The sequence below is a fragment of the Caretta caretta genome, chromosome 10 (assembly GCF_965140235.1).
Source record: "Caretta caretta isolate rCarCar2 chromosome 10, rCarCar1.hap1, whole genome shotgun sequence".
Lineage (NCBI taxonomy): Eukaryota > Metazoa > Chordata > Testudines > Cheloniidae > Caretta > Caretta caretta.
In genome coordinates, this window is record NC_134215.1 from 71,909,654 (window position 1) to 71,935,085 (window position 25,432).

General features: G+C 44.9%; 1 protein-coding gene across 1 annotated transcript in view; it reads right to left on the reverse strand.

Moving 5' to 3' along the window:
- Positions 1–25,432, reverse strand: part of AGBL1 (AGBL carboxypeptidase 1) — a 390,925-nt gene that overhangs the window by 357,276 nt on the left and 8,217 nt on the right. Inside the window, exons 2-3 of the mRNA XM_075133176.1 lie at positions 2,319–2,382; positions 349–495 (exon numbers count right to left, since the gene is read on the reverse strand). Coding sequence (XP_074989277.1) covers positions 349–495; positions 2,319–2,382 — 211 coding nt within the window. The remainder of the gene's footprint in view (positions 1–348; positions 496–2,318; positions 2,383–25,432) is intronic.

The window sequence follows — 25,432 nt, forward strand, 5'->3', positions numbered from 1 at the left end:
AAGTTACCATGTCTTGTATGGGAATCACTTACTGCCCAGCTGGGCTTTATCGGTGACACAAAATGCTGGTCAGGAGCTCAGAATGAACTCCATTATAGAATCTCTCCCACCTGGATTGCCATCAGCTGTGCCTATATTCTTAGTACAAACTTCTAGCCACTAGCGGGTGAAACTATTAGGAGGTCTTACAACACTCTGTCCCACCCCCCAGTCGCCAAGCCAGCATTCAGTGCAAAGTGTCCTGACTTGTTAAAACACTCACAGATTCCAGTACTGACCATGACTGTGACCTTTGGAGCCTTCTGCTCCTCCCTCCCCATCCTTTAAATAATACTGGCACAGCAATACCTCTTTGGCCTACTTTAGCCAGCAGGCGAAGCAGAGGTAAAAGGATGCTGTAGTCTGGTTGGGCTGTCTGTGCAACATTCAGCAGAGCCTGCAACAAAGCTTCACTCCCCCCTTTGCTGACCATGTAGTGAATTCGTCGGTCTGTTCCTAAGGGCAGAAAATTAAAAAGGAGGGACAGTCAATAACTTTCCTGTCGCAGAGCTTTAAACCTAGCAATAAGTGAACATTATATGATTCAGAGGATGCTTATCAGACCTAAAGAAGCCCACTACATGACCCTTCTCTGGTGTTTTCTTGCTCAGACCATTATAAATATAAGGGCATTTGCAAAATGTACATCTGGACTTGGATTTCAAACACCCCCAGAGTTTGGAGCTGTGGTTCAGGCTCATCTCTACTCTATGTCAAAACCATGTGTGATGCTGCTCCGTGCTGCAGTTGCTATTATCTATATAAGCCACCACCTGCTGAAGCTTTCAGTGTGCATTGAAATGGGTTGGAGTAGAAGCAGCAGAGACTCAGATAGATTTCAAAGAAGTGCAATGCTCAGTGATCTTTCCCTAGATATTGAAAGTTAAATAAGTGAAGGGAAAGAGTTCCAACAGTGCCTAGGATAGGGGAATGAATCCTAGGAAAGCTCTGGAGTCAGCCTCCAAACAAATAAGGTCTCCAGAGAAACCAAAGGCTAACCCTCTGGGTCCTCCTGTGTCAACAGCTCATAATCCACAGGCATCTTTGGCCAGCTGTGAAGTTTTCTACTGGAAACCCAGGCTGGGAGTATTGTGGAAGCAGTACATTCAGTCCCCAGGGGGCTCATATCATCCACAGTGAAGCCATCTAGCTGATTGAAGAATGATATAGACTCCAACAGAGAGTCACAGCTGTGGTTATGATGTCTCTGATGGAGTTGGGGGGAGAGGGAGAGTGTAAAGTAGGAGCATATGAGGCTTGCAATAGGGATGTAAACAACTACACACACACGCACACACATACACACACAGAGCCCTGCATTTTGGCAACTAGAGTTAGCTGGAAAAATTTTAACGAAAGGACATTTTGATGAAAAATGGAGGGGAATGCTCTGCTAGCAACTTATTTTCCCTTCTTGTGGCCCTGAAGAAGGGAAAATAAGTTCACCTTCACTGTGAACATGCAGATAGAGGAGACTTTGAAAATAGTGTAGTCTCTGTGGTGCGTGGATTACTACACCCATGGAGAAGATTTCATACCACTGAAGTGAAGCAGAGGAGAAGCTGTTCATTCCCCTGACAGTTCCAAGCACCTTTTTTTTCTGAGGGGAAATCAACTACAGAATCAAATTGCTGCAACCCAGGAGGCTGTCTCCTGCTCATATCTCATGGTTCGCTCTTTCCAGTGGGCCTGGTGACTGAACATTTCCAGTGTTCCACTCCCTGGGAAGATTGAAACATCTTGAGAAGCAGTTAAATTAATGGCCACCTTTGAAATTCACAGGAATATTTTCCCCCTCTTTCACCATGTGATAAAATTAAAAAGTGTACGGTGGGGGTGGGGGGGTTGAGTAAGGGAACCCCCCCCCAATCTTCCGTATAAATAGGAGGAAAAGCTGAAGGGCTATTCACGCAAACTAGGCAGAATTGATCTAGCAAACACCTGACAGAGATATGTTGATGTCTGCTCTGTGCCCTGTTTTAGTCCCACCCATCTTCACTCTACAAGAGAGGAAGGATGGTCCAGTGGCAGGGGTGTTAGCTGGGACTCAAGAGACCCAGATTCAATTCCCAGATCCCCCCCAGATTTCCTGTATGACAAGGCAAGTCACTTAGTCTCTGTGTCTCAGTTCCCCATCTGTAAAATGGGGATAATAACACTGCCACGTCTCATGGAGTGTTGGAATTGTAAAGACATTTCAAATGTGAGGTACTCAGATTCTAAAACCAAGAGGACCATCTAAGTACCTAAAATAGAGACATTAAGGCATCAGTACTTACCGATGGAGAGTAGGTCTGTGAGAATGCTGAGAACATTGAGGATCACATCCTTGTCATGGGAGCTCTGCAAGAGGAACACAAATGCCCATCTTGATGGATGAACTCAAAATAGTGAGGCAAGGGGTCTACTTTCCAAGACATTCAATGCTATGCAGGGCTGGATTAGAGAGCAGAGGTCTCTGCGGACCAGAGGCATTGCTGTCCCACTTGGATAATGGGTCCTCCTAGACTAATGAGAGCAATGGGTGTGGGTGGCCTCAGGCTAATAATGGATTTTAATGGCCACCTGGTGTCATATTTATCATACCACATAAAAAGTGGTGTTTAAGATATGGGGGGTAGCAATGGGCAAGAAGAAAACCATCGAGAAATCTCTACATTTGAGCCAGCCTGACTGACATGACTTTGCATATTTCCTTACTGCTTTAATTTTGTTCTGTCTATACACCTTTCCACTGCATTGCCTGGCCTGACATCATCCCCAACACATAACTTAATTTAGCACAAACATTGAACCAGAGTCTGCAGTGGATTAACAACAACTTTGACAATGGGGAAAAAATGCAGGAAGAGGTGAAATATGGAACAACTTCAATCACTGTCTAACACCTTGTATCCAAGTGTTTTGGGATTAGCCAGTCCCAAAGATTCCATCATTTGCTGATGATGGAGTTGAGGTTGTATGTTGTTTTTCTAAAACTTCATTTCTTCTTTTCAGCTTGGTCTGGCCTGCTCTTCCTTTTTCGATCTGCACCTAAAATTCTAAAAGTTGCAAAGGAGACATTGTACAACACACACACAAAGTAGGCATTTTGGGTATTCTGCAGCAAGGGCACCTCTTACAATCACTCGGTGTCCCAATCTCATCTCTTTTAAATGTTGCTTTGTACCCTATAATGGCATTCCAAAGCCTGCCAACCAAAGCAACAGAGCAGACAGGAATTTTCACAAGATGAGAGGTTCTCTAGGCGTATTTTTAATGAAGACTAAGTTAACATTATCTGGTGTAGGTCATGCAGATTCCAAATGTATGGTGGATCCAAATCAAATCTTGTACTTAAGGGAATGGGATAAATTCAGCTGTTCTTGGGGAGAGGAAAACCACTGTTTAGGCTAACTCCTGCAATTAGTTGGTGGTATAGAGTAGACACCCATCTGAATCTTCCTTATGCCGATAAGATTTTGCTACTGGAAAGTGAATGAGGAAGGATTTAGTGGTTACAGTCTGTATTGACATGAGGGATATGTAGGTTCAGTACTGGACCTATTATTTTTCACAGGAATTCCTAACATAAAATATAAACCTTACATACATGTAGCACTTATCACCTAGGAGGAACTTCAAGTTCTTTGTGCAAGCCACAATATATGTAAAGGAGTCACTTCGTCTCCCACCAAAATCATAATGATAATATCTTTAAAATATACAATACCTGTCTTCCTGATGGCTTTGAAGGGTTTTAGAAACATACCCTACTGTTACACAGTCTAGATACAGGGGGTCTCTTCAACAATCACGAGAGAGCTAGCCACCTCTGGCATGCTTAATATTTTACAGCTGCACCACACAATATAGTTGACGACAGGGAGAGGAGAATCCCCTATCTAATTGAAACTGCAATGGGAATGCTAGGAATCCCAAGTGCAACCCCTTGGCTGTCTGCATTATGGTACAGTCTTTAATTACATGATTACATACTACTTTTTCCACAGGACCCTTGCCTCAGTCAGTGCACAGGATGATGTTCAGGGAATGTATCAGGGCTGTGTAGTTCAGGAGGCAGTTGTTTGTAAGACCCCGCTTCCTCATTTGTTGTAGAAGTTGCAGGGTGTGTAGTGAATGAGTTAGGGAAGTGCAAAAAGAGAAAGGATGATCTCAGGCCAAGACAATGGAATGCCACCTTGAAGAACTGGATGCTATCCCTGCCTTTTCCATACAGTTCTTATGTAATGTGGGGAAAGTCACTTAAACTTTTCACAGGTGGTTACTAATTGTGTGTTCTTCATATTTGGGAACACAAGCAAGCTTACTTCTGGCATTTCCTAACATTTGAGTGTTGACTTTGCAACCTTAATAATGTTGTTTTAACACCATTTTTTTGCATGTAATATCATAGCTTTTTTAAAAAGCAAACTGAAAATACAGAAAATCCACCATGTGCAATGACACTGCCTTCCATATGATTGATCAGTAGGATTGGAACATGTAGATCCACCTGACAGATCTTGCTACTTGAGGTAAGAGTAACCGATAAAACAAACAAGGAGTAAAAACAACAAGGAGTCCGGTAGCACCTTAAAAACTTAACAGATTTATTTGGGCATAAGCTTTTGTGGGTAAAAATCCCCACTTCTTCAGATGCATGGAGTGAAAATTACAGATACAGGCATAAATATACTGGCACATGAAGAGAAGGGAGTTACCTTACAAGTGGAGAAGCAGTGTTGACAAGGCCAATTCAGTCAGGGTGGATGAGGGCCGCTCCCAATAACTGATGAGGAGGTGTCAATACCAAGAGAGGGAAAATTGCTTTTTAGTGAGCCAGCCACTCCCAGTCCCTATTCATGCCCAAATTAATGGTGTTAAGTTTGCAAATAATTGTAGCTCTGCAGTTTCTCTTTGAAGTCTGTTTTTGAAGTTTTTTTGTTGAAGGATGGCTACTTTTAAATCTGTTATTGAATGTCCAGGTAGATTGAAGTATTCTTCTACTGGCTTTTGTATGTTACCATTCCTGATGTCTGATTTGTGTCCATTTATTCTTTTACATAGAGACTGTCCGGTTTGGCCAATGTACATGGCAGAGGGGCATTGCTGGCACATGATGGCATATATCTCATTGGTAGATGTGCAAGTGAATGAACCCCTGATGGTGTGGCTGATGTGGTTGGGTCCTCTGAACAAACCAAGGTACAACAGTTTTTCTTGAAGTCCACCCTGGGTTTGTTTTGAGGTTGGTCCAAATTCACAGTATTGGCTCCGTGAGTCACTCAGAAAAAGGTCTGCAGAAGCCCAGCAGAATTCTGCAAATTGTTCTTTCTCGGTGACATATGCTTAGATCATCTGCTTCTCTTGCACATTTCTTTTTTTCACTAGCGCTCAATCATGTGAGACCCTATATCCCTTCAACACTCACTGATCTTAAAAGGAAAGGAAAGAGACCAGTACCCAACTCACAGCAGGTGCTCACGACCTTGCAAGATTGGCCCTTTTTCTTCTGACTTTCAGGGGTGATGAACACCCACAAACTCAGGGGCTTCAACTAGCGATGCCGATTTTCAGTACCTTTGAAAAACATCAGACTGTCCTCTCTGGTTTTTTCTTGATGTCTCTCAGTATCCCTTTATCTTGTAGGTGAATGGATTTCACATTTAGGTTTCAGCAGTGAAGGCTTCATTGATTAATGCTCCTATTACACTGGGTTGTTTATTTTAGCTGATTGGATTGCGGGTTTCCTAAGCCATTAACACAAATATTGATGACACAAGGTATCTTCTGAGTTCCTGTGTGCTTTATTGAGGAACTCAAATGGACAAGGAATGTGAGGGGCATGAGGGAGCGTATTTAAAAATGTTAAAATTAGAGCCAGCAGAAACTGCCACACATTCTCTGAACATTTATCCTGAATATTTAAACATATTTACTCGGACTGTGTCTATGATCCTTCTATTTGCTGGACATCAATGCTCAAATGATGGAGTTTGCTGGCAGGTGTGTTTGTGTAACCAATGGATGACAAACTGGACCCAACAAAGTCACCTATTGACCTGAGCTGTTAGCCAAACTTCAGGATCTGGCCCTGCAAGAGTTCAAACAGCAAAGAGATGATAAAAGCTTGGTTTCAAATGCCGGCATCACAGATAATTACAAAACAAAACATTCTGCTGCACATGCTTTTCCCCCAGGGTGAGGATGAGAGAACAAACATCTGACACATTGCTTGAGCACTTTCCAGTAGTGCCTTCGAAACTAGATAAGCCTGGGATAAGAATGTATACAGAATAGAATCAGATATGCCCAATACCCCTTTCCTCCTGGTTATTGTGCTCCTTAGAAGAAGGGTCAGACAGATAGGAGGAGAAGCAGACCAGAAAATGCAAAGGGAAAGTAGAACAGAAAGGATCTTGTGAGTGTGTGTCCAACCACACAGGACTGGAAGGAGTTCAGGTGACCAGGTAGAACTATTAACTGCCCAAGTTGCACCTGGAGGAGAAGCCAGGGAGGGCTGGGACCTAACTGCTGATGGCACCCAGCTGAGGAGGAAGAGGTAGACCCAGGAAGCTGGCACCAGACTGGGGTAGCAATCACTTGCTGGGAAGAGGGAGGAGGGTTTGGAGCTGATCTACCCATAGAAAGGGAAGGAAACCAGAAATTGTAGGAAGCAGTCCAGGGAAGGAGCAGGAAGGGCTGAGACAATAAAACCCAGAATTGCTGGTTGAGGGTCCTGGACTGGAACCCGGAGTAGTGGCCAGGCCTGGGTTCCCCTCCTGGCCACTTGCAGTGCTGAAGAAGACTGTCTGAGACTGTTCAGGAGGACTTTGGGTAAACCCCCCAGAAGGGAAGCCACATAGTGACCAGGGCCGGCTCTAGGCACCAGCAAAACAAGCAGGTGCTTGGGGAGGCACATTTCTAGAGGTGGCCGCCCCTAGAAATGTGCCCCCGCCGCCTCAGCTCACCTCCGCTCCGCCTCTGCCACTCCGCTTCTCCCCCCTCCCTCCCAGGCTTGCCGCGTGCGAAACAGCGCGAAAAAAAAACGGGGGCGACCAAAAATTTTTTTGCTTGGGGTGGCAAAAATCCTAGAGCTGACCCTGATAGTGACCCAGCCAAAGGGCTGAGTCACCAAGAGGAGACTTTGGTTCCTGAGCAAGAGGGACTGCAGGGTGAGATGACGGAAGAGACATGATTTGTGGGGGTGGGCATGCGCAGCTAATCCCCAAGATAGCCAGGAGAAGGCACCACCAGTGGTGAGTGAACCTGGTGACAGGCCTATTTAAAGATGCTAAGGGGAGGCCCTGGCTCCTTGAATACTGCCTACAAAGTGACATCTTTAAACCTCCAAGAAAGGTAGCCACACCTGTGGAGAATCATGTAGTCCTCAAATTGTACTTTGTGTATCTAAGGGGGCCTCCCTCGAACAGGACAAGTGTCTGACAAGTTCCTGCTCCAGTTTCCAAATCTTGGAACTAATACTCTCTCACTTCCGTATGCCTCTCTTAGGCACCACTTAAACCAGTATTCTGCTTACGTATGCCCCACCAATCTCCATTCCCACTAGAGCTAACTACCAAGCCAGGTGCTATTCATCATCCCAAAAGAGGCAGCTGTAGAATTTATACCATGTATATAGCATATGGTGGTGAAAAGGTCTTATCTCTGTGTTCAACTGAAACACGGTGTGTTTAGTTCACAGCATCCAGGAACCTGAAGTGCTGGTTTCCTCTCAGTTGTTTGCCACTGAATGTGATAACTTGCAAGAGTCTCTCCAAAACACACCAGATCACCACTGAATATGGTGACTAGACTCCATTCAAGATCAATGGGGGGTGGGCTGTCCAGACAATTGGACAGAAGCCATTGCATCAAAGCGATTTTCTCTGTGGCACCTGTGAGTGCTTTCCTTCTAGTCATTGGAAGTAATGAATGCAGCACAGTGCAAGATAGAACTGATTCAAACCCAGTTGCAAAGTCCAAACCCAGATCTGAATATCCCCAAAATCTGGGGGTGTTCAGATGTAGCATTTTAGTCTGGACTCATCTCTAACCAAAATTACTTTTACAAAAGCGAACAATATGGGACTGGTGGAAACCACATGTGTCTAGGAATATGCTATGTGCCCAAGGAACCTTGCAGTATAAAATACAATTGATTGTACTTATATCACCTTTCACCTGAAAGTCACAAAGCCCTTCACACACAGTAGCCTCACAACTGACTCCCCAGATCATGAAGTAGGTCACTTTGAGACATTACCCCCATTTTACAGATGGAGAAAGGAAGGTGAAGCAAAAGCCCCACAGTGAATTAGTGGCAAAGCCAGGAAGAGGGCCTGGATATCAGTTGTAATAAGATGTGGTGAAAGACATTTGTATGCTGAAGGAATTTCTAACTTAGTCAAACACATGCATCTGTTTCACTACCAGGATTATGGATCACTGCATTTTCCTATTGCTCTCTAAGTACTAATAAAACACAAAGTGTTTATTGTGTTTGAACAAGGATTTCCTCCCTTTGGACCCATCTTCTCCTCCCACCTAGCTAGGAGGTCATGGAGAAGAATGTCATGTCCTAAAAGAATCCATGTGACAGTGCCCTGTGAAGTGAGCAAAGAAGTATCATTCATTTATTAGTATGATTCATTATGGGCCTAATTCTGCCACCCTCACTCATGTTGAGTAGAACCTAATCCTTCAAGAGGCTCAGTGGTTTCAATGGAACTCATCGGAGAGTAAAAGCACTACTCAGCATGAGTAAGGATAGTAGAATCAGGCCCTTGTTTATGGAGAATGACATTCATCCCTACATACAAGTAGGAATCCATCAACATAGGAAATAAGTATGTGTACAGACCTTGACCTGGCTCTCTGCATAGGGGTAAATTTCACCTACATTGCTCAAAAGGGTGTGCAGGTATTTTACATAACTTAATTGCAAGGCTGTATACGAGGGTAATTCTGCAGGCTGTCAGGGAAGAGAGGCATTTATTAAAATCTAGATATCTGCAGCAATTAGGACCTGATGGCCTGCAATTTCCTGGATCCCTTGTTTTCCTCCTTTTTATAAACAGCTATGACCTTTTGTAAAAGTTCCTCCTGTCACAAGGTTCCTTTGTGTCACTTCCTCCTTCTACTGCTAATGCATCCCATAGAGCGATTCTTGTATTATACACTAGTGGTAAAACACATTAGTACAGAACCTTAAAATGCTTCTATCAAATTGGAAATGTGTTTTTAAAAAAATCAAGAAACTTTGAGATAAATCAAAACACCTGATATTTTGCAAGGGGCTTTTAGACTTTTCTTTAATGTTCCCTCAGTAATTAGTACCACAGATAATTTTCTCTCCGGGTTAATCTCTTATTGCACAATGAGTTGCTTGCGATATTTAAGGACTATGGCCGGATTGAATGTGATCATCATTCACGTCTTCCTTTTTTAAAATCTATTTTCTACATTTATGCAAAATTAGCTTTCTTTAGTGCCATTATTCTGTCATCATTCTTTCATAATAAGGTTTTTATATGGCTCTAGAGATTCTTGAATAATGATTCCTTCATGTATGTTAACTCCTACTGTTTATTTCTATTTATTTGATTTATATTTGTGCTGTTAACTGTATTTTTAATTATAAAATAACTACAGGATTTTAAAAAACAACTGTTTGATTCAAACATTAAGCCTTCACATGACACATCTCAGAACTAAGTTTAATAATGACATCGGAAAAACAGCAATATGGCTAAAAGAAAAGGAGTACTTGTGGCACCTTAGAGACTAACCAATTTATTTGAGCATGAGCTTTCGTGAGCTACAGCTCACTTCATCAGAACATCTGATGAAGTGAGCTGTAGCTCACGAAAGCTCATGCTCAAATAAATTGGTTAGTCTCTAAGGTGCCACAAGTACTCCTTTTCTTTTTGCGAATACAGACTAACACGGCTGTTCCTCTGAAACCTAGCAATATGGCTGTTGATTTCGATGGTGAAGATGAAAAAGCAGCAGGACAAATGCTACAATCTGTGTTCAGAAGACTTTATAGTCTTCTATAAAGACTTCTTTATAGTCTTCTTATAGAGGTCGCTCCAGAGAATATGCAGTCGTCCAAAAAAAGTGGATTTGTGAATTAAAGAAGTCTTTGCTAGGTATAGTATTTGTCAGAGTCCAAGCGGTCTCCAGGATCCATGGAAGATTTCCAGGTATACTTGTTAATAAAACCACAGCAGTCTCTAGGGTGGGGCATTTTTAGTCCTCTGGAGATGCCACACAGCAAGTGCAAGCATGTGCTAGTGGAAATAAGCTAGCCATAATGAACAGAGACGATGCAGTCACTGCAAGGCCTACTCCTCTGTGCTCCTGCTCAGTGGAGGGAAGGTTAAAAGGTACAACTATGCCTTTTCTCAATCAATATTATAATGGTTCTGGCCCACTTTGTGTTAGACGGGCAGCAGAAAACTATGTCAGTGTGGTAATACTCCTTTGCTACACATTAATCTGCTTATCCTTTGCATGCTAGAGCAGTGGTGTGGCGTAAGGAACATCCTAATAGCGTTCAACACCTATTCTTTTCAATTGCTGCAGTGCCCCTCCCCCTGCACTTATCTAGCCCAGTGTCATTGATGCTTTGTGGGACAACAATGGCAATGCTTTGATTCGGTCAACACTAGCTGCTAAACTGTTTAACACTTCTCCAGGCAGAAGAAGTGGAGACAAATGGCTGCCAACTGTCAACAACATGTCATTTTCCCAGTGTAGACAGACCCTGAAAATGACTAGTCTAATTTTCCTGTCCAACCTGAGTGGGGGGTGGAAAACAAACCAACAAAAACAAACACCATCAATAAATAAAAGGCATTATCATCCCACGGTCTGAAAGCTATTGACTTTAATGTCAGAAGGGACCATCATGATCGTCTAGACCAGGGATTGGCAACCTTTGGCCCGCAGCCCACCAGGGAAAGCCGCTGGCAGGCCAGGACGGTTTGTTTACCTGCTGCGTCCGCAGGTTCGGCCGATCGCAGCTCCCACTGGCTGCGGTTCGCTGTCCCAGGCCAATGGCGGCTGCAGGAAGCGGCAGCCAGCACATCCCTAGGCCCGTCCCGTTTCCCGCAGCCCCCATTGGCCTGAGGACGGCGAACCACAGCCAGTGGGAGCTGCGATCGGCCGAACCTGCGGATACTGCAGGTAAACAAACATCCTGGCCCACCAGTGGATTTCCCTGACTGGCCGTGTGCCAAAGGTTGTCGCTGATCTAGATTTTGGCAATGTCCTTTTAAAATCAAAACCCGTCTCCCTTAAAAGGAAGCCAAGTTGTTGAAGGGTCTGATTTGGACACTTAGCTTTGAGACCACACTATAACAATGCCTTTAAAAAAAACCTGTGACTCATGCACGAGATATACAGCAACAGAAAGCGGATTCCTCCATGTAAAAGGAAGAAGGATTTTTTTCCCCCAGCCATGGATATGCCAGGTTGGCTGCTCACAATAAGCACATTTGACCTCAGCCCAAGCATGTCTGGTCAGCTGGCATTTTATTAGCCCCGTGTAAGTGAATGAGATCATCACCGAGCTTACACTGTGGGCAAATCTGACAGGAGTTAAACTTAGAAACGCCAGCTTGCTGTCCTAGTTGACATGCCTCCAGGATGAGATCTTTGGGTAGTGTGGCTCCGGGGGAACAGCAAAGTAAGAAATGGAACACAGAAGCTAGGCTAAGAAGCCACCCGCCCAGGCCTGCTAGCCTCACCCTCTGCAGCAGCATTGCACTGCTTCTGCATTTAAGGCCTCGGTGCCCATAGGAACTTGAGGGACAGCATTGGCCCTATATGTACAGACCTGAAAAGGCAATGAGCACGACATTAACTTACATGGCACTCTCCACTCACACTCTCATTCTGCTCATAACGGGAGACCAAAGGGATAGCTCTGATTGAATTCAGCGTTCTCTGGGCTGAGGATTTACACATGCTCCTATAACATGTGGGTACCTGACGTGGGAACAGAAGCTGAACTGTGCATCTGTCAGCTTCTGAGGAATCTTTGCAAAAAGAGATGTCGGGTGCGGGCTGGTCTTGCCCCAGTCTATGGCAGCAATGGATAGTTTTTTCCTAGCCACAGTGTTGCAGGCCACTATGGTCCACAATGTAATGCAGTTTCAGCTGTGAGAAGGAAAATGTGATCCTTGTGAAGAGAGGGGACTATTTGCAGGTTCCAGAAGCCATCTATTATTCAGCCAATCAGGTCCAACAGAAGGGTAGGGACCACCACCGTCTCTCTGCCCTAGCTCTGAGCAAACACAGTCTTGATATGATGGTCTGGTCACAGAGGCAGGTCCACATTCTAGTGAAAAGTTGGTAGGGGCTTTTGGCTAATGCTAGAAACTGGTCCCTGCCTGGGCAGAACTTACCATTTATATGGAGAGACCACCACAAGGGCAAAGTATTATTCTCTCCCATTTTATCCAAGTCTGTTCCCACCTAGTATTATAAATGGGCATGTCCAGTGGGGTTAACAGTGTCCTGAACACTTTATCATGACAAGACCAGGGACAATCTTGCCAGTTTCAGCTAGGGACACGGCCATCCCTTTTGCTCAGCCAAGCACTGACAGCCTGCTTTTCGGATACCGACTCTCCAGAGCTTACACTTAAAGTCGCTTCCCACAGTGGGAGCTTTCAGAACAACCTGCTCGGCAAAATTTTCCTTTTTAAAGCACGTGTCATGTTAATGCCTCTCTTCCACCAGTTGTCCTCAGAAAGCCTTTCCATTATGGGGGAGACAAGCATCCTAAACCCATTTGAGGGGAGATTGTCCCAGACGAACATAGATCAGGGCACATGCATTCCTTATTTTCCATCTGAAGCACGGATGCTCAGTCTTGGAATTTAGCTTAAGCAAGAACACCCTCAAAACACATGAGAACTTCCCCAAAGGGGAATTCTACCCAAGAGATAACTCTTGGGAGGGTAGCTCTCCTCTCCCCAGCCCCCTCCCGAAACTATCCCCATTTGGATATATGATGCTGGCTTCTGCCTGGAGGAGCAGGGTCAGTTTGTTCCTGTGACTTCAGCAGCTCTGCATTTTAATCACAGGAAAAGGTCAGGTGGACCATTGCCCCTTCTCCCCTCCATCTGCAGTGTAGGGGGTGGGGGCATTCAGTATGCCAAACAAGCTGCTTAATGAAAATCTCTCTCTCCTGCTTCCCAGGTTAATCGTGAAGGAGAGGAAGGGATATAGCTTTATCTTCCTTCTACTACTACTGCTGCTTTACTCTTCTCAAGTGAATTCTGTGCTAAGATTTCCAAGCATTTTATAGACCTTGAGCCAATCTCACACATGTTCGGATTGGGGCTGATAAAAGTTACTTATTAATATGATTTAGGGTGACAATCCAGATTGTTTTTTATGAACTAAACCTTCCAATCTCCCAACAAGGTAGAGGAGTGCCGTCCCCATTCGTTGTCCAGAGGGGAAAGCGGAGGCACACAGGTTAAACAAGTTACAGCAGGACAAATAAAGAGACAAGGCAGGTGAGGTAATAGCTTTTATTGGACCCGCTTCTGTCTCTGGCAGACCTGAGAACGAAGCCCAGGTCATCTGTCTCTCAGTCCCGGGCTTTAGCCACGAAAACAGCCTGGCCCTCATTGTTCCAAGGATGAGAAAAGAACAGCAAGCCTGGGTCCAGCAAAAAAAGGAGGGGTGAGATTTACCTCCACTTACCCCAGAGATCAAAAAACTGCATAGACAATTAATGGATATGAAAGACCTCTCACAGTAACTGATTGCAGTAAAACACAGCACTATAGCAGTCTCCATAGGGTTGGTGTTTCAGAAAAAAAAAACACACACACATTTTGCTGTCAAAGTATCCCTCTGTTGGAAGGGGGAAACATACCAAGAGCAATTATTTCCCTGCAGGACCCTCCCATGTCAGGATTGCCCAATTTTTAAATGATATTCATCATGAAAGTTTTGCTACCATCATTAATTCCACTTCAACCTACAGCACCTCTTGAAAAACCAAGCTGCATTCTTCCTAGAGAATAGTCTGTGATGATTAAAAACAGCCACATTGCTCTCCAAACCCTCTGAAGGATGAAGGGTTAGCTTTGCCCTCTGAATTTCCTCTCAAACAGATGCAATTCCATGAATCAATAGCAGGTCTGGAAATGAACAAGCCCACTCTCTCTTGTGCAGTTTGGCAGTGCCCTTGAGCAGGAGATTCTCCATTATGTCATTCATTCTCTGTCCTCTTTGGAAAAGATGAAGGAGGAGTTAAATGCACCTTATTATAAAACCCAAGAACAAATCCTTGGCTTCCAAGGACACCTTAATTGCCATAAAAGATGGTGACTCTCCACTAAAAGTTGTCCAGAGTAGAGGAATGTGGAGCTGCAGAGAACTAGGGTGACTAGTTTTTCCTTATCTTAAGGGTCATCCTTCATTGCACTAGACCTTTATCACCAAAGCTATAGTTGGCCAAACAAGGAAGCCCCCCACGTACACCCCGCTCATGTAGAGATGGGAAATAAGCCCATTCTGCAAAATTCAAACCTGGATCCAGACTTCCCCAAAGTTCTGGGTTATCTGATATTCTGGTTAAGCCCTGTGTAAAGATGGGTTCAGCCTCAAAGATCAGGAAAAAAATTTGGAGCCAAATTTCCCAAAATGTTGAGTGTTTGGGTCCATGGTCTTGGTTCAAGCTCATCTCCAGTAACTGTACTCTCCCACAGAATAAGAGCACAGTTTTGCACCTAATTTACACACACACAGTTACTAGGGCTGCAGGCACAGTTAAACCATGTGTGCACAATTGCATTGATTGTGTGGGCAAATTAGTGTGTAATTGCCTGAGCACTTGTGTGGCCCATACCACCCCCTCGCCATCCACATTCACACCCTCTGGGATAGACTTGGTTTTCATGGCAAGAAGGAGAAATAACTCAATTTTGTCTGCTTGAAATTCACATCCCCCCTCATCCCTCTCCACTGGTGGGAGCGATGTGTCTGTCATGCAGGATGGCTTTGGTCCATGGCTGGGAGTTTTGCTCCACAGTCCATCGGACTGTTTGTGTGAACAGGTGCACATAGACTATCCATGAAACACACACTTACTAGGAGAAGAGGGATAGGCACCAGGGAATTTTTGTTTCCTGCCCTGGTGAGAAGAATGCAGTCAGGGTGATAGAGTCTGGCACATTGCCCAGGTCCTAAGGCAGCTCCTAGGCAAGTGAATACAGCACTGAAGTTTAGGCTGGGATTTTCAAAAGGAGCCTAAAGACTGTGAGGTCCCTAAACCCCACACACCAACACCTACACTCAGAAAAAGGGATGTCTTTCCTCTTGGTTACATCAGTGAAACTCTGCTCAAGTCAGCAGGTTCCCCCCAGAGTTAGCCATGATCGGCTAACAGTTTTAAAACATGGCTGCCTTTGTTTACACTAGGTACTAAGTGGTGTTTAACGATTGAAACTTGTCTATTAACATTTTCTAACACTGCCCATTTCCGCAGTGTAGACAAAGCCAATGGGGCTGGACCAGTGTAAATGACAGGGGAGTCTGGCTCAAGAGTCATAAAAAATGCCAACAAAATATTGCCAAACATACCAAATAAGATCACGTTATATATAAATGGAGGCAAGATAGGTCTACACAGTCATGTATTGTTTTGAATGGCGTTTTATCTATCCTAAGATGCTTCACAGAGTTAAATGATAAGTAATGTCTATGCGGAAGAGAAAATACAAAGCAGAGGGAAGGGGTAAATTAGATGTTTTCAGATGACATATGACAATGGAACTGATGTGATGGATAAATACATATATTTATACAGGGCACCTACATATAAATATACAGTACTGTTCTGTGCTTCCAGGCAGATTTCATGTGCATTTTTTATACTATATACCAGTTGAAAAGTCAAGCTCTGAAAAATTCGGCAATGCTAGAATTAAGGTTGTCCATGCAACTTTAATTCAGCTCCCCTGTGTATCTGCATTATGACACATTTTCTTCCACAGCACTCCTGCCTCATTCCATGCACAGGATGGGTGGTGCTCAGTGAATGAGTAAGCTCTTCAATATTTCATTTTACCCTCATTGTTCACTGCGTGCCCCATGCAATATTCATTGTACAACATCCAAACCTGGCACTCAAAACAGGGATTATTAATTTGCTCCTGGGATTCTCAATGGTGCTTTCCCTGTAATATCTTAGATCTTTACAAACAATAATGAACTGATCTCACAACACCCAGGTGACTTAAGATGCTATCATTATCCCCAGTTTACATGTGGGGAACTAAGACACAGAGACTGGAGCCAAAAGTGTCAGATAATTTGGGGTGACCAATTCAAGAAGCGTAGGGCCTAATTTTTCAGAGAACTTAGCACGTGAAAAGCACAGCTCTCACTGACCTCAGCTGCAGTTGTGAACTCTCAGAAGGTCTGCAAATCAAACTGCAGGCGGCTCAGGTTACACAACCAGTAACTGTGGAACGCACCATGAGTGACCACCGGTGAAAAGTCTGATATAAGTGACTTGCCCTGCATCCTATAGGAACTCCTTGGCAGGGGAAAGGACACACTAATTCTACAGGGCAGAATTCAACTACCTTAACCATAAGACCATCCTCTCTCTTCTTGCAATCCACTGCCCTCTTGACAACACACCTTTCCTCTTCTGCAACAAATGAGACGGGTCTGACAGACAACAGCCTTTTAACCACACAGTCCTAATTCATTCCCAAAGCACAGTCCACCCTGTGCACTGAATGAGGAAGGGGTCCTGTGGAAAAAAATGTATTTGATCACATGATTGAAGACTGTATCATAACGCTTATGCACAAGGGGGGGCTGAATTATGGTTGCAAAGGCAACCTTAATACTGGTTTCAGAGGAACAGCCGTGTTAGTCTGTATTCGCAAAAAGAAAAGGAGTACTTGTGGCACCTTAGAGACTAACCAATTTATTTGAGCATGAGCTTTCGTGAGCTACAGCTCACTTCATCAGATGCATACCGTGGAAACTGCAGCAGACTTTATATACACACAGAGAATATGAAACAATACCTCCTCCCACCCCACTGTCCTGCTGGTAATAGCTTATCTAAAGTGATCAACAGGTGGGCCATTTCCAGCACAAATCCAGGTTTTCTCACCCTCCACCCCCCCACACAAATTCACTCTCCTGCTGGTGCTAGCCCATCCAAAGTGACATCTCTTTACATAATCAAGTCGGGCTATTTCCTGCATAGATCCAGGTTTTCTCACATCCCCCCCACCCCCATACACACACAAACTCACTCTCCTGCTGGTAATAGCTCATCTAAACTGACCACTCTCCAAGTTTAAATCCAAGTTAAACCAGAACATCTGGGGGGGGAGGGGGTAGGAAAAAACAAGAGGAAACAGGCTACCTTGCATAATGACTTAGCCACTCCCAGTCTCTATTTAAGCCTAAATTAATAGTATCCAATTTGCAAATGAATTCCAATTCAGCAGTTTCTCGCTGGAGTCTGGATTTGAAGTTTTTTTGTTTTAAGATAGCGACCTTCATGTCTGTGATTGCGTGACCAGAGAGATTGAAGTGTTCTCCGACTGGTTTATGAATGTTATAATTCTTGACATCTGATTTGTGTCCATTTATTCTTTTACGTAGAGACTGTCCAGTTTGACCAATGTACATGGCAGAGGGGCATTGCTGGCACATGATGGCATATATCACATTGGTGGATGTGCAGGTGAACGAGCCTCTGATAGTGTGGCTGATGTTATTAGGCCCTGTGATGGTGTCCCCTGAATAGATATGTGGGCACAATTGGCAACGGGCTTTGTTGCAAGGATAAGTTCCTGGGTTAGTGGTTCTGTTGTGTGGTATGTGGTTGTTGGTGAGTATTTGCTTCAGGTTGCGGGGCTGTCTGTAGGCAAGGACTGGCCTGTCTCCCAAGACTTGTGAGAGTGTTGGGTCATCCTTTAGGATAGGTTGTAGATCCTTAATAATGCGTTGGAGGGGTTTTAGTTGGGGGCTGAAGGTGACCGCTAGTGGCGTTCTGTTATTTTCTTTGTTAGGCCTGTCCTGTAGTAGGTAACTTCTGGGAACTCTTCTGGCTCTATCAATCTGTTTCTTTACTTCTGCAGGTGGGTATTGTAGTTGTAAGAAAGCTTGACAGAGATCTTGTAGGTGTTTGTCTCTGTCTGAGGGGTTGGAGCAAATGCGGTTGTATCGCAGAGCTTGGCTGTAGACGATGGATCGTGTGGTGTGGTCAGGGTGAAAGCTGGAGGCATGCAGGTAGGAATAGCGGTCAGTAGGTTTCCGGTATAGGGTGGTGTTTATGTGGCCATTGTTTATTAGCACTGTAGTGTCCAGGAAGTGGATCTCTTGTGTGGACTGGACCAGGCTGAAGTTGGTGGTGGGATGGAAATTGTTGAAATCATGGTGGAATTCCTCAAGGGCTTCTTTTCCATGGGTCCAGATGATGAAGATGTCATCAATATAGCGCAAGTAGAGTAGGGGCTTTAGGGGACGAGAGCTGAGGAAGCGTTGTTCTAAATCAGCCATAAAAATGTTGGCATACTGTGGGGCCATGCGGGTACCCATAGCAGTGCCGCTGATCTGAAGGTATACATTGTCCCCAAATGTGAAATAGTTATGGGTAAGGACAAAGTCACAAAGTTCAGCCACCAGGTTAGCCGTGACATTATCGGGGATAGTGTTCTTGACGGCTTGTAGTCCATCTTTGTGTGGAATGTTGGTGTAGAGGGCTTCGACATCCATAGTAGCCAGGATGGTGTGATCAGGAAGATCACCGATGGATTGAAGTTTCCTCAGGAAGTCAGTGGTGTCTCGAAGGTAGCTGGGAGTGCTGGTAGCGTAGGGCCTGAGGAGGGAGTCTACATAGCCAGACAATCCTGCTGTCAGGGTGCCAATGCCTGAGATGATGGGGCGCCCAGGATTTCCAGGTTTATGGATCTTGGGTAGTAGATAGAATATCCCAGGTCGGGGTTCCAGGGGTGTGTCTGTGCGGATTTGATCTTGTGCTTTTTCAGGAAGTTTCTTGAGCAAATGCTGTAGTTGCTTTTGGTAACTCTCAGTGGGATCATAGGGTAATGGCTTGTAGAAACTCGTGTTGGAGAGCTGCCGAGCAGCCTCTTGTTCATATTCCGACCTATTCATGATGACAACAGCACCTCCTTTGTCAGCCTTTTTGATTATGATGTCAGAGTTGTTTCTGAGGCTGTGGATGGCATTGCGTTCCGCATGGCTGAGGTTATGGGGCAAGTGATGCTGCTTTTCCACAATTTCAGCCCGTGCACGTCGGCGGAAGCACTCTATGTAGAAGTCCAGTCTGCTGTTTCGACCTTCAGGAGGAGTCCATCTAGAATCCCTCTTTCTGTAGTGTTGGCAGGGAGACCTCTGTGGATTAGTATGTTGTTCAGAGGTATTTTGGAAATATTCCTTGAGACGGAGACGTCGAAAATAGGATTCTAGGTCACCACAGAACTGTATCATGTTCGTGGGGGTGGAGGGGCAGAAGGAGAGGCCCCGAGATAGAACAGCTGCTTCTGCTGGGCTGAGAGTATAGTTGGATAGGTTAACAATATTGCTAGGTGGGGTGAGGGAACCATTGCAGGTACCGCTAGATGAATCTGCCAAGGAAAGGTCAGCCTTCATCACACATCTCGGGCTGTATGAATTTAATGTACTCCCTTTCGGGCTGCGAAATGCACCCGCCACTTTCCAAAGACTTGTAGATGGTCTCCTAGCGGGATTAGGAGAATATGCAGTTGCCTACCTTGATGACGTGGCCATATTTTCGGATTCCTGGGCAGACCACCTGGAACATCTACAAAAAGTCCTTGAGCGCATAAGGGAGGCAGGACTAACTGTTAAGGCTAAGAAGTGTCAAATAGGCCTAAACAGAGTGACTTACCTTGGACACCAGGTGGGTCAAGGAACTATCAGCCCCCTACAGGCCAAAGTGGATGCTATCCAAAAGTGGCCTGTCCCAAAGTCAAAGAAACAGGTTCAATCCTTCTTAGGCTTGGCCGGTTATTACAGACGATTTGTACCGCACTACAGCCAAATCGCTGCCCCACTGACAGACCTAACCAAAAAGAAACAGCCAAATGCTGTTCAGTGGACCGAAAAGTGTCAGAAGGCCTTTAACAAGCTTAAAGCGACACTCATGTCTGACCCTGTACTAAGGGCCCCAGACTTTGACAAACCGTTCCTAGTAACCACAGATGCGTCCGAGCGTGGTGTGGGAGCAGTTTTAATGCAGAAAGGACCTGATCAAGAATTCCACCCTGTAGTGTTTCTCAGCAAAAAACTGTCTGAGAGGGAAAGCAACTGGTCAGTCACTGAAAAAGAATGTTACGCCATTGTCTACGCTCTGGAAAAGCTACGCCCATATGTTTGGGGACGGCGTTTCCACCTGCAAACCGACCATGCTGCACTGAAGTGGCTTCACACCGTCAAGGAAACTAACAAAAAACTTATTCGGTGGAGTTTAGTTCTCCAAGATTTTGATTTTGACATCCAACACATCTCAGGAGCTTCTAACAAAGTGGCTGATGCACTCTCCCGTGAAAGTTTCCCAGAATCAACTGGTTAAAATCATCCTTGAGATGTGGAAAATATTGTTAGTCTTTATGTACTTGGTAGTATATTTAGAGATGCATGTGTCTTATTAACTCTGTTTTCCTAGAGCTCCAGGAAGAAATCCCAGCCAGTGTTTCACCCTAGCTGAGATTTGGGGGGCGTGTCATAAATATAAAGGGAAGGGTAAACCCCTTTGAAATCCCTCCTGGCCAGGGGAAAGCTCCTCTCACCTGTAAAGGGTTAAGAAGCTAAAGGTAACCTCGCTGGCACCTGACCAAAATGACCAATGAGGAGACAAGATACTTTCAAAAGCTGGGAGGAGGGAGAGAAACAAAGGGTCTGTGTCTGTCTGTATGCTGCTCTTGCCAGGGACAGAACAGGAATGGAGTCTTAGAACTTTTAGTAAGTAATCTAGCTAGGTATGTGTTAGATTATGATTTCTTTAAATGGCTGAGAAAAGAATTGTGCTGAATAGAATAACTATTTCTGTCTGTGTATCTTTTTGTAACTTAAGGTTTTGCCTAGAGGGGTTCTCTATGTTTTTGAATCTAATTACCCTGTAAGATATCTACCATCCTGATTTTACAGGGGGGACTTCTTTATTTCTATTTACTTCTATTTTTTATTAAAAGTCTTCTTGTAAAAAACTGAATGCTTTTTCATTGTTCTCAGATCCAAGGGTTTGGGTCTGTGGTCACCTATGCAAATTGGTGAGGCTTTTTATCCAACATTTCCCAGGACAGGGGGGGTGCAAGTGTTGGGAGGATTGTTCATTGTTCTTAAGATCCAAGGGTCTGGGTCTGTAGTCACCTAGGCAAATTGGTGAGGCTTTTTACCAAACCTTGTCCAGGAAGTGGGGTGCAAGGTTTTGGGAAGTATTTTGGGGGGAAAGACGCGTCGAAACAGCTCTTCCCCAGTAACCAGTATTAGTTTGGTGGTGGTAGCGGCCAGTCCAAGGACAACGGGTGGAATATTTTGTACCTTGGGGAAGTTTTGACCTAAGCTGGTAAAGATAAGCTTAGGAGGTTTTTCATGCAGGTCCCCACATCTGTACCCTAGAGTTCAGAGTACTACATGCTACAAGGGGCCACAGCAATGGTTCCCTCACCCCACCTAGCAATATTGTTAACCTATCCAACTATACTCTCAGCCCAGCAGAAGCAGCTGTTCTATCTCGGGGCCTCTCCTTCTGCCCCTCCACCCCCACGAACATGATACAGTTCTGTGGTGACCTAGAATCCTATTTTCGACGTCTCCGTCTCAAGGAATATTTCCAAAATACCTCTGAACAACATACTAATCCACAGAGGTCTCCCTGCCAACACTACAGAAAGAGGGATTCTAGATGGACTCCTCCTGAAGGTCGAAACAGCAGACTGGACTTCTACATAGAGTGCTTCCGCCGACGTGCACGGGCTGAAATTGTGGAAAAGCAGCATCACTTGCCCCATAACCTCAGCCATGCGGAACGCAATGCCATCCACAGCCTCAGAAACAACTCTGACATCATAATCAAAAAGGCTGACAAAGGAGGTGCTGTTGTCATCATGAATAGGTCGGAATATGAACAAGAGGCTGCTCGGCAGCTCTCCAACACGAGTTTCTACAAGCCATTACCCTATGATCCCACTGAGAGTTACCAAAAGCAACTACAGCATTTGCTCAAGAAACTTCCTGAAAAAGCACAAGATCAAATCCGCACAGACACACCCCTGGAACCCCGACCTGGGATATTCTATCTACTACCCAAGATCCATAAACCTGGAAATCCTGGGCGCCCCATCATCTCAGGCATTGGCACCCTGACAGCAGGATTGTCTGGCTATGTAGACTCCCTCCTCAGGCCCTACGCTACCAGCACTCCCAGCTACCTTCGAGACACCACTGACTTCCTGAGGAAACTTCAATCCATCGGTGATCTTCCTGATCACACCATCCTGGCTACTATGGATGTCGAAGCCCTCTACACCAACATTCCACACAAAGATGGACTACAAGCCGTCAAGAACACTATCCCCGATAATGTCACGGCTAACCTGGTGGCTGAACTTTGTGACTTTGTCCTTACCCATAACTATTTCACATTTGGGGACAATGTATACCTTCAGATCAGCGGCACTGCTATGGGTACCCGCATGGCCCCACAGTATGCCAACATTTTTATGGCTGATTTAGAACAACGCTTCCTCAGCTCTCGTCCCCTAAAGCCCCTACTCTACTTGCGCTATATTGATGACATCTTCATCATCTGGACCCATGGAAAAGAAGCCCTTGAGGAATTCCACCATGATTTCAACAATTTCCATCCCACCACCAACTTCAGCCTGGTCCAGTCCACACGAGATCCACTTCCTGGACACTACAGTGCTAATAAACAATGGCCACATAAACACCACCCTATACCGGAAACCTACTGACCGCTATTCCTACCTGCATGCCTCCAGCTTTCACCCTGACCACACCACACGATCCATCGTCTACAGCCAAGCTCTGCGATACAACCGCATTTGCTCCAACCCCTCAGACAGAGACAAACACCTACAAGATCTCTGTCAAGCTTTCTTACAACTACAATACCCACCTGCAGAAGTAAAGAAACAGATTGATAGAGCCAGAAGAGTTCCCAGAAGTTACCTACTACAGGACAGGCCTAACAAAGAAAATAACAGAACGCCACTAGCGGTCACCTTCAGCCCCCAACTAAAACCCCTCCAACGCATTATTAAGGATCTACAACCTATCCTAAAGGATGACCCAACACTCTCACAAGTCTTGGGAGACAGGCCAGTCCTTGCCTACAGACAGCCCCGCAACCTGAAGCAAATACTCACCAACAACCACATACCACACAACAGAACCACTAACCCAGGAACTTATCCTTGCAACAAAGCCCGTTGCCAATTGTGCCCACATATCTATTCAGGGGACACCATCACAGGGCCTAATAACATCAGCCACACTATCAGAGGCTCGTTCACCTGCACATCCACCAATGTGATATATGCCATCATGTGCCAGCAATGCCCCTCTGCCATGTACATTGGTCAAACTGGACAGTCTCTACGTAAAAGAATAAATGGACACAAATCAGATGTCAAGAATTATAACATTCATAAACCAGTCGGAGAACACTTCAATCTCTCTGGTCACGCAATCACAGACATGAAGGTCGCTATCTTAAAACAAAAAAACTTCAAATCCAGACTCCAGCGAGAAACTGCTGAATTGGAATTCATTTGCAAATTGGATACTATTAATTTAGGCTTAAATAGAGACTGGGAGTGGCTAAGTCATTATGCAAGGTAGCCTGTTTCCTCTTGTTTTTTCCTACCCCCTCCCCCCCCCAGATGTTCTGGTTTAACTTGGATTTAAACTTGGAGAGTGGTCAGTTTAGATGAGCTATTACCAGCAGGAGAGTGAGTTTGTGTGTGTATGGGGGTGGGGGGGATGTGAGAAAACCTGGATCTATGCAGGAAATAGCCCGACTTGATTATGTAAAGAGTTGTCACTTTGGATGGGCTAGCACCAGCAGGAGAGTGAATTTGTGTGGGGGGGTGGAGGGTGAGAAAACCTGGATTTGTGCTGGAAATGGCCCACCTGTTGATCACTTTAGATAAGCTATTACCAGCAGGACAGTGGGGTGGGAGGAGGTATTGTTTCATATTCTCTGTGTGTATATAAAGTCTGCTGCAGTTTCCACGGTATGCATCTGATGAAGTGAGCTGTAGCTCACGAAAGCTCATGCTCAAATAAATTGGTTAGTCTCTAAGGTGCCACAAGTACTCCTTTTCTTTTAACCTTAATACTAGCACTCCCTAACTTTTGAGTGCTTGACTTTTCAAGTTTAACATTCTTTTAAGTTAGTTGTGTTTTTAAAATGTAAATTTCTTAAATAGGTGTTTAAAAATGCAGAAATTGAACAAACAAAAATTTAATCACGTGGAACAATATTGACCCTGTGTCACCCCACACCACACATATACATCATCAGCAAGGGTTGGGAATCTTTAAATCCACAACACAGTCTTGAACCACTCAAGCTAATGGAGTTATTGGCAGCAGTAGAAGATTATCTCCTCCTACATGTCCCTACCACTATAAAGGGGATGGAGCTATATAGTTTTCCAGTGGGTTTCACACCTATTTCGTACACAGCAAAAGAACATCAAAACTCAGGAATAAATAGTTTAATTCTGGGGTGTGACAAAGTGGGGGGTTTTCTTGGTTTTTCCTTGTTTTTTTCAACGGTTTGCATGCAGAGGGGGTGGGACTCAGTTTCCCTGGGTGTTACTGGTTTAATGGTGTGATGGGAGAGGGAGTTTGTTGTTACAGAGGACCAGCGATAGAACTTGGGACCCCAGCCAATGGCCTGAAGAATGGATACCCCAGTGACTTTCCCAGTTCCCATGAGCCTATTCTCATGTGCTCCATCCGGTCTAATGTTAAATGCTCTGATGCTGGGGGATTGCTTTGGAGGAATGGAAAGGCTGCTCCCCACTTTAGGTGCAACAAGCTGGGAAATATTCAGGGCCCAAGCTTGCAAATCTTCACAATAAATGGCATCTGCTTTTGAACTGTGCTTTTCCTTTCCTCTGAGGATGCTCAAATGCATCCTGCCTACAAGGCCTGGCTCTCTTCCCAAACACATAGATCAGTGGTGGGCAAACCGCAGCCCGCATGTGGCCCAGCAGGGTAATCTGATTGCGGGCTGCAAGACATTTTGCTGACTTTGACCATCTGCAGGCACGGCCCTTCACAGCCCCCAGTGGACACCACTGACATAGATCCAAACCCTGAGCTC